General features: G+C 40.9%; 1 protein-coding gene across 1 annotated transcript; it reads right to left on the bottom strand.

Annotated features, from left to right (window-relative positions):
- Positions 1 to 1,314: 1,314 nt before the first annotated feature.
- Positions 1,315 to 5,808, bottom strand: ing4 (inhibitor of growth family, member 4). Its single transcript, XM_080837722.1, has 8 exons — positions 5,762 to 5,808; positions 5,219 to 5,290; positions 4,938 to 5,104; positions 4,452 to 4,566; positions 4,154 to 4,268; positions 3,653 to 3,800; positions 2,818 to 2,879; positions 1,315 to 2,672 (listed from the first exon to the last, which is right to left on the bottom strand). The coding sequence occupies exons 1-8, from the start codon at positions 5,796 to 5,798 to the stop codon at positions 2,633 to 2,635; spliced, it is 756 nt and encodes a 251-aa protein (XP_080693848.1). The 5' UTR covers positions 5,799 to 5,808; the 3' UTR covers positions 1,315 to 2,632.
- Positions 5,809 to 12,327: the final 6,519 nt, after the last annotated feature.

Consider the following 12,327-nt stretch of genomic DNA (forward strand, 5'->3'; position numbering starts at 1 on the left):
TGGCCTTCGTGGCGTGAGGTGGTCAACTGGGTACAGAGGTAACACACTGTAGCCTACCAACTGTACCTATGCAATAGAATCACATTGTCTCAAATGGTGTAAGGCCTATGAGATTACAAATCGATCATACAACATAAGTCATATGCAGGCAATATTTGTAAAGACAAATGAAAACTAGTTTGAATATTTTAGCTGTCTACCAATAACTATTATAAAATGAAGTACTATGAAAATATCAGATGGAATGAAAATTACAACTGAAATTAAATGTTTTTTTGTTGAATGGTAACTTTTGTAGTGAATTGGTTTGGCAGCTTTCCAGCATTACGGGTGTTTTAACTGTCCCATGGCGGTACAGTTGAAACAAAATGACTTATTAACTTATTGTGGAATTACATATATATTCAATTACTTGTTTGTGTGTGTCAGTGTACCACTGTATAAAGTATACCAGCTGTGATTGGCCTACCCTACATGTTGCTTTGGAACATGGGAACAAAGATACATTTTATGATTTCCCTTCTTTCCTTTTCCTTGGCAAACTCCTGCCAAGCTATAAGCTATGCCATGCTATAAGGTCCTCACATAGGGGTGATGTGAAGGTTAGCCTAAAAATAATGCAGATAACCTTCTCTGTCCCAATTCAGGCTTAGGTATATACTGCACCAGGGATGCACTGTAAGTCCCCCTCAGAGGGTCCCTATATGCCAAACGGTGTGACGTTTGACAACCATATGACTATTTCATAGATATAGGTAGAGGTACATGCATGGCCCTATATAAACACATTTCAAACATATACAACCCAATAGGCAAGTGAATGTTGACAGGCGAAAAAAATGTATCTGTAAATGTAAATCAACAGTGGTTTCCTCACTATTAGGGATTTATTGGGGAAAGGGGTTGTTATCTGGTTCACAGAGGATAAGCAGACATATTGCAACAATTACTAGTGTTCGGATACTGATTCAAACGAATCCTTAAAACCAACAAAACATATTACATCCTCAAAGCAAATTTATTTAGGAAATCTCCAGTGTATGCTAAATCCTACCAGTGTTTTTTTTTTAAATTTTTTATCTATGGGCTAAATCACCTAGTCATAATTAGTCCCAGTGGATGCGTTCATCTGCTGAACGCAGCTCTGCTCAATTAAGGACTGAATTAAACTGTAGACCAGTCGAGAGAGTAAGAACAGGACTGCAGACTGAGTAGTAATCGGACATCAGCAGACATATTCATTCCTATCATTAGCCAAAGCTAGTCTGTGGAAAGTCTTTGAAGAACACCCTAAACAGAACAAATTCACACAGGTTTGGTTATTCTTTTTCATCATTCATTCAACTGCAATGGAAGACATACAAAAAAGCAAAACAATATATGACATTAGTACAGTTCTCTATAAACATTTGCTTAAACAACCGAAAATGATGCTAAGCACTTCCATGCAGGATCTGCTAGTTCAATGTCATTCTCTGTCAAAGCACCAGTTTTGTAAAAGGAAACTCCTCATATACTGTGAAGGTACAGTGTATGAATGGGCGTAGGTGACCATTTTTTTAATCGAGGCTTGACTTGATAACGATAATGATCATTCGCATTCCAGTATGGATCATGGAACTGAGCTCCATAAAATAGGATGTCTACCCTTCGGTTAGGAATTCCATCAATACTGAGGCTACTGTTTGCTACTGACCTTTCTTTGTGCCAGACATCAAAATGGCTAAAAAAAATAAGAACACAATAAAAACATCTGACAATTACATAATGCAGATAGATACATATTTGCACTCTGACAAGTACTTTCTTAAACACTCACTTTCAATGTATTTTCCTTGCAAACGTGTTTTGGAAATACCTCTATTGGAAACATATACTTCATAAATACTATAGGCTTAATGCTTGTCTTGTTAGTGCATATGTGGACATCCAGCACTCTTCAGTCGAGCTGAAATACAAAAATGGCATGCAATGCTTAAAACCAGGAATTTTTAAGACCTGATCTTTCAAGGCCCTTCTGTAAACTGGTTCATTCCTATCACAGTAGACAGTGTGAAGTCTGTGTGACAGTGTCATGTCAGGTTGTCATCAATTCACTTACTAGTTGCTGTGGCATGGTTTGAAATATGTAGACTATTTCCAGGAAAAGACCACATCACAGAGCAGTCCAGAAAGTCCAGTAGTGTCCCGATTACAAATATCCAGATTGAGACTATGAAGGTCCCTTAAAACCGTTTGACGTGGTCCATGGGGGAGGATATGACATCACTAGCACCACCTAACTCTTTAACTCCACTTTAACTGAAGCATACAAAATCAAACTCTCAAAAACAACAACAAAAATCTATAACAGCAAGTACGTAAAAAAATATCCCCGTAAAAAGTCAAAACAAAGACATGGCTGACACTGGAAACATAAATTAAGCTATAACCGTAACTACACCTCTGCTTGCTCTTCTAAGTGGAGGGAGGAGAGAGCAGAGGCCATGGAGACAAACACCAAACAATGCAGAGAGCAGCTCTATGTTAGTGTATGCAGAGGGAACAAGGGTCCCCTTTTCCTCCATTTGCCCATTTCCTTCTGAGTTTGTTTTTTCTCTTTCTCGCTCCATCTTTTTTCACTTCAGGGCACTCATTTTTTCTTCCTCTCCTGTGAACACCGTGGGCAGTACCTGCAAATGGACAGAGAAGGGGGTAATGGCAGGGTGAGACGAGATTAATTATGCTGTCCAAGGCATACAACAAGGGTGTTCTTTTCCCAAACTGCAGTGGAAATACACGAAAGAGCAAAGATAAGATCAGAACTGGGGCACATACCATTTTCCACGAGGTTTAGTGGTGAGTCCCACACAAGCGAAGTGGAACCACTCAATGGAGCACTGGCAGGACAAGGACACAGACACACAATCAACTTCAGATCCAAGCACCATTCTCTAACAATATATTAGATCTGGCACACACGCGTACTGTAACGGTGCGAATCCATACCAGCGACGCGACCCGCTTCCATCGCTTTGAGTGGGCGTGGTGTAGCGTGTGGAAATAGCAATAGTCCTACAATTTTCAAACCGTCAAAGACGACACCAAACAATATCATTGGCCGCTGCCGGGAAAAATCGCTCCTCATTTGCATAAGTTTCAACATGTTCGAATTTTCATCGGTCGCGTCGCCCAGATCGCTGGTCTACGTCACAATGGACTGGCTCCCGTTGAAATGCATGGGGTTTAGAATTCGCGACGCTCATAACGGTGGTATGGTTTTGCACCGTAACCTTACACAAATATAAAGGTTTAAGTCACACCATGGATATATAAGGGATGTGATTGGCAAAGGGCAAAAAAACAAGAAAAATATAAATGGTCAGCAAGAGGCCCTAAAGGAAGTAGAAATCCAGCTTCCATTAAAACTCTACAGAGTGGCTCAGTCCACGTAACACATTGTCCACCAACTATCGAAACAGTGAGTGTAAGAATGACACTTCACTGTCATTGGCAGTATGTAACATGAATGTAAGAACATACTGACTGCTTTTTTGGGAGTATGATTGTAAATCCACAGCAAACTTGGCATAGCACTACATGATGGCCTTACACTGAGAACCTATAAGCCTCCAGAGACAGAACAAGGGGTGGGACATGAAGTGGAACTCACATCGGTGTTGTCGCAGCCGATCATCTCCCCATAGGACACCTGGTGGCAGAGGCAGTAAGTAGGCTCATTGGGGTCCACTGGCATGTCCAGCACATCCGATGGGTGCACATTTCCAAAGGTCACAGCGGGTACAGCGGCGAACTCCGTCCTGAGTTTAAAAACAAAAGAAGAGATGACGACCACTGCAGATATCCAAATGAGAAAAATTTGTAACCATAAAACCCTTTTGCATGACTGATAAAAATGTAGGCAAGTTCATCAGAAAAAATGCATAGAAAGCCCAACAGAGAATAGCAGGATCCCACAGTTTTTCAAAATGTCAAGGTTTATTGAGGTTAACTTTTCTGTATGCATGTCTGATGAGGAACACTGACTGAAATGTCACCAATTATTCCTTTTAAACTTTGGAATTTTGCCAACTAAGGCATGCTTGCAAAATCTTTTTTTTTATCTAAGTGTAAAAACATTAACGCGCTCAGAGCTTGGCTTGAGTGTGCTTACGTCTGCATGAGTTTGACTTTCTTCTGTGCACTCTTGGGGCTGGAGTCATCATCAGAGTTCTTCACCTTTGACCTGGTGCGTGCCACTTTCTTTTCTTTAGGGCCACGGAGTTCGCCTGAGGTAACAAAGAATGACATGGTTACTAAAACAGTGAGCGCACACACATACACACACAACCAATCAAACAAGCCAAGCTCACACACATTCTATCAACGGTAAATTGAGCCTCTAGGCTACCTTGATCGACTGCAGCTGACACAAAATGTTCAGTCTCATTGTCTCTCTATAAGATGCTTACTTTTGTTTCCCTTGCTTGAGGTAGAGTCATAGTCTGTGCTTTCAATCTGTTTCTCCTTCAGGTCAGCCTCGAAGCGCGCAAGGTCTGTGTCCAGGCGGCGAATGTGCTTGTCCACCTGTGACCCAGTGACACACACTATGTTCAGTCTATTACAGTCTGACTGCACACTCATTAGGACACATTTCCTTTACAGGGCATCAAGTTCATACTGGAACAATAGCAATATTTGACACAGTTTAGATGGTTTGCTAAGCCCTGCATACTGGATAGATATCTTGACTTGTCTTGTAAGATGAACAAATTAAATGGTTTATTGTCAACCTGGTTAACATAGTTTTGATGTGAAAGCAGTGAACAACATTTCAAACGTCTTCTCAGAAAATACAGTTTTCAACAGATGCGGATGGTACAAATCTTCCTACCCAGACAAGTAGCTATTCAATAAGCTGATCCAGAACTCAAATTCAGCTAAATCAACTCACTCACCATCTCATAGGTCTGCATAGCCAGCTGGACCTTATCATCTCCAAACTCTTTGCATTTTCCATAGGACTGCTGAATCTGACGCAGCAGAGATAGCTTCTGTTCCGGGGACAGTGTGCGAGCATTAGTCGTGTACTCCCGCGCCAACGAGTCAATCTGCCCTTTCAGGTCTGGAGGAAAATGAAAATCAATAAACCGTTAAACTGACTGACATTACATAACTGACAGAATATTATAAATATACAGAGCCCCATTAAAAACTAAAACTACAACAAGCTTCTTACCTTCAGTCCGCTGGTCCAGATCTCGCATCAGCTGGAAGTTCCTTTGCAACTCAAACGGTAGATTCTCTATGCCTTTGAACAGGATAAAAACAATTGTTGGCATAGGTTGCCTAGACAGTATACTTACTTCTTAACTAACGAAACAGACCACTAACATTAGCTGGGCAACGCTAACTAGCTAGCTAACTTTTCTAAGTTCTAATCCTTACAAGTTGCGCTGCTGTAGCAAATATAGGACAGTTACGGTACTGCAGTATAAGAAGAGGACAATGCCCTTCTTATTAGATTGTAAAAACACTGCATAAGCTAAACAACGTTAGATTAAACATCTGTTACATTAGCCAGCTAATATTAGCTAGCTAACCTTAGCTAAGGTTACTGTTTTGCTGGTTTTGTTGCTCTTTTGATTGGCAATTCGATATGTGGATCCTAGGAGAAACCTCTTGCTATTTTGTCCTCTTTGTAATGTATATCATGTAAACGGCATTTAAAACGCCAGAAACATGTTTTTTCATGTATTGGCTACAACAACAATATACTTACTGTCCAGATAATGCTCAAGATACATTCCCGCCGCCATCTTGACGAGCCCAAACAAAAAAGACAATTCCGGTATGCCCGGAAATGTAGCTAGAGGGCGATGGTGAGCAACGTTACCAACGATTTTAGGAAGGGTAAGCATTCGAGTCGCTCCCTGGTGGTAGCGTTCCTACCACTGGGCGAAATGATGGCGTTCTCCATTTTTTGAAAAAAAATATATCGCCGTCCACATCTACAAGTTGGTAGAATGATTTCCATGACATGTGCAGTCTAATAAACGTTATTGATTTTGGTGAGCATATTTAATTTTCAGGCACAGTTTGACCTGTTCTTTCCAACAAGGTAATAAGGAACTACAATGACAAGGGAGGGAAAGTGAAAACCTACTGACACCAACTAACTGTGAACATTTCAAGCGAAATATTGCATAAACGGACTACATCTAAAGTCACTTGCCCTGCTGACCTGGTATATGCCTGGTCCTTCGTTTGGCTCTAACGCCACCTGTCAGCTCTCCCAGAGTATCGGCAGTAACATGAAAGTGTGACACAAAGGTGAGCCAAATTCAATTTAAATGTCTACTTTGTTGCACTTTGTTGCTCTTTTTTTTGGAGGTGGTTTAAAAAGTTAGCCTACTACTGAAATATTGGTGCTATGTGTACACACTGAGAGCTGTCCATTAATCAAAGCTCGCAGGCACACCTTGTTCCATAATGAGGCTGAAGTCAATGACCTCATCGGGCAATTTAAGAGCCATATTCTTAGCTTCTACAGATGGGAATTATCCAAACCTAACCCTTGTCATTGAGTTATGTGTCAAGTAGGGAAGACAGTGGCTGTTTAACCTGCTTTGAAAACCAACAGTCACACACAGAACTTGAGCCTTCAGACTCATGGAAAGCAGCCGTGCTTGCAGCGGAGCTTAAATCGTAGAGTAATGCCCCAGTAATGCTACTGTCATTAGAATGTCTTTTAAGGCAGCAGGGAATAAGGTTGGAACACTGCACAGCTTGGTATCTGCTGACAGCTGTGTCAGTGATATCAGTGCTACATGAGATCAAATCAGAGGATCTGAAGACACAGAAGTAGACAGGCTTGGCCTGAAGGCAAAAGGGTTGCCCAGACATTTTGAGGCTACTTGAGGAAGCGTTCTGCTCCACCAAGGGGTGTGTCTGTTGGATTTGGGCACGTTGTCTTTTGTGCTGCCTGCCTGTGTGTCTCCGTGTCTTTCAGCGTGGCCTCTGACTGCTGGCCAGCCTGCCTGTCCCACTTAATGCAAGCTGAAGGCCTGGGTGCCCCCTTATCTTCCTCCGCGGTAATTTTAGACAGCGCCTCTGGACATACTGTAGCATCACCAGAGCTTTGGTATCGTAACACAGCATTGGTGAGGCTGGAATGTGTACTTATGTTGCAGGTGAAGGGTGAAAGTGTTCTGTTCCGTTGTTGCAGAAGGGTTCTTTGGTTTGTCATGGTTCTGGACCTAGATGCATAGAATACCGTTACTCAGAAATATTGGAAAATCCCATCCTTCCCCTGTATCTTTATAGTAGAAATATTGTTTTGTCACTACATCTACTATCTATCTACTATCCTTCACCTTTAAATAATAATAAAAAATGTTTTATCCAGAGATGACCCCTCCCTACTATTATGTAGTCGTGACAACTCAGATTCCAAATCATAAATATTAAACACCACTTAATATTAAAATGCCATATATTTTTTATTTTATAAAAGTGTTGGGTTGGCTGTTGGCTATTCAGTAACAATTATACAACGTATAAATATAATGATAATGTATAATGGTTGTGCAATATGGTGTAGATATGTGAAAGACAAATTGCCCGTCGTATGTGTGATGGCCAATTGTGTTTTGTTACAGTTAATAATTATAAAAATGTATAATATATTTTTTTTAATGCACAGTTATGTCTGTTCAAAGGTGGTTCTGTAAGATTAATGATTCATTCAAATCTCTCACTGTTCACTGGGTGTGCTGTGATGATTGAAGCATGACAAAGGACTAGAAATCTGTGAAATGTCATTGTAGTGGCACTCTGTCTGATTCTGAGTCTTCTGTACACAATTTTGAGTTCAGTCTTAGAAACTATTAATTGACACGCAAGTTAGACAAGTAAAACTTCAATAAAAAATGACTAGAAAACGTAGAATTACAAGTTCACACGGTCAAAAAACTATGTCGCTTCCAATATCTCTGAGGTCAAATCTAAACTAAAAATCCAACACGCAGGTATTATACTGACGTAACGTCATCTGATTGGAAGCTTACATTCTTACAAGTTATTCAGCTTTTAAATACAATACTAAATTATATATTTTAACCTAAACATTATTTCAAATCCTAATGAAATTATTTATCTTCCGTTATCTTTTTAAATCTTTTTAAACTAAATTATCATAACACATGAAATCATGAATTTGGCTCTTAGTCATCACCAGTGGGATGTAATACACAATCTTTCAGGTCCAGGCCTTAAAGGCATCATGAATTGAAAGCTGACCTTTCCTTGAAGATCTCCTGTCTCTCCATGGCAGGGGCGGACTGGCCATCGGGAATACCGGGGAAATCCGCGGTGGGCCGATGGCCCAAAACACAAGCCCATTATCATCATCAACCGGCCCACCGCCATCAGGCCCACTCGCAGCGCATAACAGTATATGATATATATTTTTTTTACTTTTGAAGACGTCATTAATCTTGTTTTCTCTAAGACAAACAACATTTCAGAGCACTGACTGATTTTTATACTAGCTACTACTTGCAATCTGTCCTCACACCTATGGTGACCTTTTTTTTTTTATGTTACTTCTTAAATGTGTTTTACGGACTTTGGAAGTTCAACGTAAGAACATATCTCTACGTTATTAATGAACACCTGAAAATTGGTTCTTACACAGCCGAAGTGTTCTCAGCTGTGCCGATTGAGGTAGAGGATTCTGGGATTCTTACATTTGGATTCGCATACACGCAACACGCCCAGCCAGGGCACGCAACCGTATTGACGTGTGCAGTCAGCCCTAGCCCTTAACACGGATGAGGCACAGCTTGCTGCTGCCTCTGTCAATCTGTTCCGTCAGTCTGATTTAGTTTTAGGTGTTATTAAATGTCAATTACTCTAGCCTACATTTTATTTGGAAAACCACTGACTGGTGACAGTGATAAGGTAAGATGTGGCGTTGACCTTGCCAAATGTTAGCTTGCTATTCACAGATGAGGTAACGTTCCCTACAGCAAGCCTAGCTAACGCTATGTCTTAAATTGAGACCGTTATGATCTGGTAAAATAAGCAAGCTGTTGTCAACATCGAGATTATCTATTTTAACATGTTAGCCGTAGTCACTTGCTTACAATCGATGAGCAAGCTATCCATGGTGGTAGTTGTAAATAGGGCAATCTTATCATTTCTAATACTGTAACTTGTGTCAAATAAGTTAACCAGCTAGTTTGTTATGCTAAAATCACTGTGTTACACCAACACTTACATTATAAACAATGTTAATATGTTATCTAGATTGTTAATATGTTATCTAAAGGTGTTGAATTGGCCAAGTAAAGCTTGCGTTTCACAACACTTACATTATAAACAATGTTAATATGTTATCTAGATAGATGATTCTGGAATAAAACATGGATAAATGGATACAAAATAAATGAAGGGACATTTATAATAGACAAAAAATTGCGATTAAATATTGTCATAGTTTGACAACACTAATTTCAAGTATATTTATCTAATACGCTTTGAGTGTACTAACCAATAGGCTTTGTAGTTATACGTATAACCATCTGATCTGATAGCCATCTGATCTGATCTGATACTATTCATCTTGCAAACTGTAGGCTACCTACCTTGGAGTGTTACAATAGCCAGTATCATTTTATTCCATGTGTCCATCCAGGCAAATTGGTGGATCCAAATGGTATTAAAAAACAAGCATATATGATGTAATTTCTTTGTAATCAACCAAAATAATGTTAAGTGTATGGGTATTTTTCCCAGTAGGCCACTGACCGATACGTGCAATCCATTGAGTGGGCAATGCGCTGTGTACTTAGTGGGCCGCGCGCCGTGTATTGAGTGGGCCGGTCTGACAGTAACTCCCGGGCCACTTTTTCCCCCCAGTCCGCCCCTGCTCCATGGTCACATTGTGCATGATCCAACACTGTATTTTTGCATCTGCACTGCTTTGCTACGTTCTTTCCTATCTAATCTTCTTGGCAGGCCTCTGACAGGAGGGAGCAGAATTTATTCCCGGTTTATCTTGCTCCAGTCTCTAGCCACTGACGTTTTTTACATTCAGTCAGTAATTAAGTATAAGCCAAAAAAAGCACCCACTCCTGATCTTGTAGATAACATAGAATACATATATTGCAAACCTATATGATATGTGATGACAAATGCATGCCTAGGGTTGACTAGGGTTGACAGAGTGCAACCTCCCAAACAGTGTGACCAGATTTCCTCCTTTTTTGTATTAAGCCGATTGATTAAGCCTCAGTTTGAACCAAGTTTCTCCCACCATAGCGTAGCTGTGAGAGCCTGTTGCCATTAACTGAATGAACCTGTGAGGAAGTTAAACCCTATCCTCAGGGGGGAGACTTTAACCCTAACAAACGTCAAAAGAACGTCTTGTAAACGATGTGTTTCATCCGCCCAAGGAGTCTCTGTGGTGTAAACGCTAAAACAAAGTAAATAAAAAGCAAGCTAAATTACCTCACTTCACTCACACTATTGATTGTAGCCTAGGGCAACAAACCTGGACTGATTTAGGCGCACACAGAGCACTCCATCTAAATTAGATCGCTGTTGACTACCACAAGGCCACTGCATCTAACTGCACGTGTCGGCAGAGCTATTAGTTTCAGCCTGGGCTACACCCCTTCTGTTCTCGCCTTGTGTGCCAGCGCAGAATGCTCGGGCTGCTCTGACGGCTTGCCTCATTGTTCTGAGATGCGTGGTTGCTTAGCTACATTACTCCTATCTCCCGACGAGTTATATTTAGTGTATTTAGTGAGCGTTTTGACATGAAGGGACTTACGAGGCTGAGTGTGTTTGTCACTTGTGCTTCATTGAAGCTTCATGGCTTATGGGTAATGAGTAATGGTGTTCAACCAATTGTGAAATTAACTTGAGGTTATTGTCTCAATTCTTCAGCATTTTTTGAGAACAAGCTGCAAGCTGGATAGATTGCCCCTGTAGACCCTCTGTTCAAGGGCTGGAATACATTCACATCTCCACAGGATTTGTGGTAGGGTAGGAACAGCTACATGGAACTAAAATGTCAAAAGTAGTGACTAGTGAAAGACTAAATAACTGAGTGGGAAAGAGAAAGAGAGAACGAATAACATACCAATTTCATGTAAGGTTTCCTTTGTAAAGAATCTCCTAAGGAGAGATTGGTGCATACACCCAGAGCGATGACTCATGCATAAATAAAGAATGAGTCAGAGGGTCATAGTGTGGTGTGGATGCAAGGATGACAATTAGGGATGCACCGATCCGCTTTTTTCACCTCCGAACTCGATACCGATATCTGTGGTTTAGTGTCGGCCGATACCGATCCGATACCGATATAAAAAAACAGCGCGAAACTATGGTAACTGTGTGAATGTGTGTGAACACACGTGGGAGAGAGAGAAATGAGGAGTGCATGACATGAGATCTTGGTGCATTTCATCATAACATCATGTCTAGTCATCACTATCAATTCATAACATAGGCTAAAAATAATCACAAATAATGTACGTTTTAACTAGCGCTAGTGTTCATATTAGTTAGCAATCATATATCCGCTAGAGTCAACTTTTACGTTACATTGCAAAGGCTCAGCATGGTGACCTGTTAATGTATTTGCTGGTTCTAGTCTGTTAAAAGACCCACGATTACCAAAGCAGTATTCAGCGAATCAACATCAGGACATAACTAAATCTCCGCTTAGCATGCTAATCGCTACTGATAGCAACGTGCACTCATAATACACTACCTATATACATAAAAAAAAAATAATAAACCGATACCCGATCTAGAAATGTCTTCAATATCGGTACCGATACCGATACAAATATCGGATCGGTGCATCCCTAATGACAATGGAGGATCTATTGGCCTCTGTTCCCGATGACAAGAGATGTATGGGGAGGGAGACCCAGAGATCCCTTACAATCCTCTCACCTCCGTGGCAGCGTTCAGAGGCAGAGCATCGATTCTCAGTCTCAACAACACAAACAGAAGTGCTGTTTGTTTTCCTCAGTAGTGTTTGAAGCTGACTAAGTGTGTGTTTCTCTGTCTCTGTCTGTGTGTGTACGCACACACACAGTGGCGTTTCTACATTAGGGGCAGGTGAGGCAGTGCTTCTCTTTTACACAGACTGGGGGGGGTTAGAGGGGAGTCATGTATCTCAGTCAAGCCTTCATGTTGTGATGGGAGTAACAGTAAGAGGGACACAAGGAGTGACAGCATCAGTGATCAATGCTGAAAGTTACATCATGTGTGACATCACATCCTTTCTATCCTGCCTCACCAGTTCTGAGGCAGGGCAATTCAGTC

The sequence above is a fragment of the Sprattus sprattus genome (assembly GCF_963457725.1).
Source record: "Sprattus sprattus genome assembly, chromosome: 4".
Lineage (NCBI taxonomy): Eukaryota > Metazoa > Chordata > Actinopteri > Clupeiformes > Clupeidae > Sprattus > Sprattus sprattus.

What these genes read in the sequence shown, in the direction of transcription:
- ing4 (XM_080837722.1), bottom strand. Translation starts at nt 5,798, where the DNA reads ATGGCGGCGGGAATGTATCTTGAGCATTATCTGGACA. An exon ending in AAAGTCAAACTCATGCAGAC is followed by an intron (nt 3,801 to 4,153) that starts GTAAGCACACTC and finishes TTTTAAACTCAG; the next exon opens with GACGGAGTTCGCCGCTGTAC. An exon ending in TCGGCTGCGACAACACCGAT is followed by an intron (nt 2,880 to 3,652) that starts GTGAGTTCCACT and finishes TTGTCCTGCCAG; the next exon opens with TGCTCCATTGAGTGGTTCCA.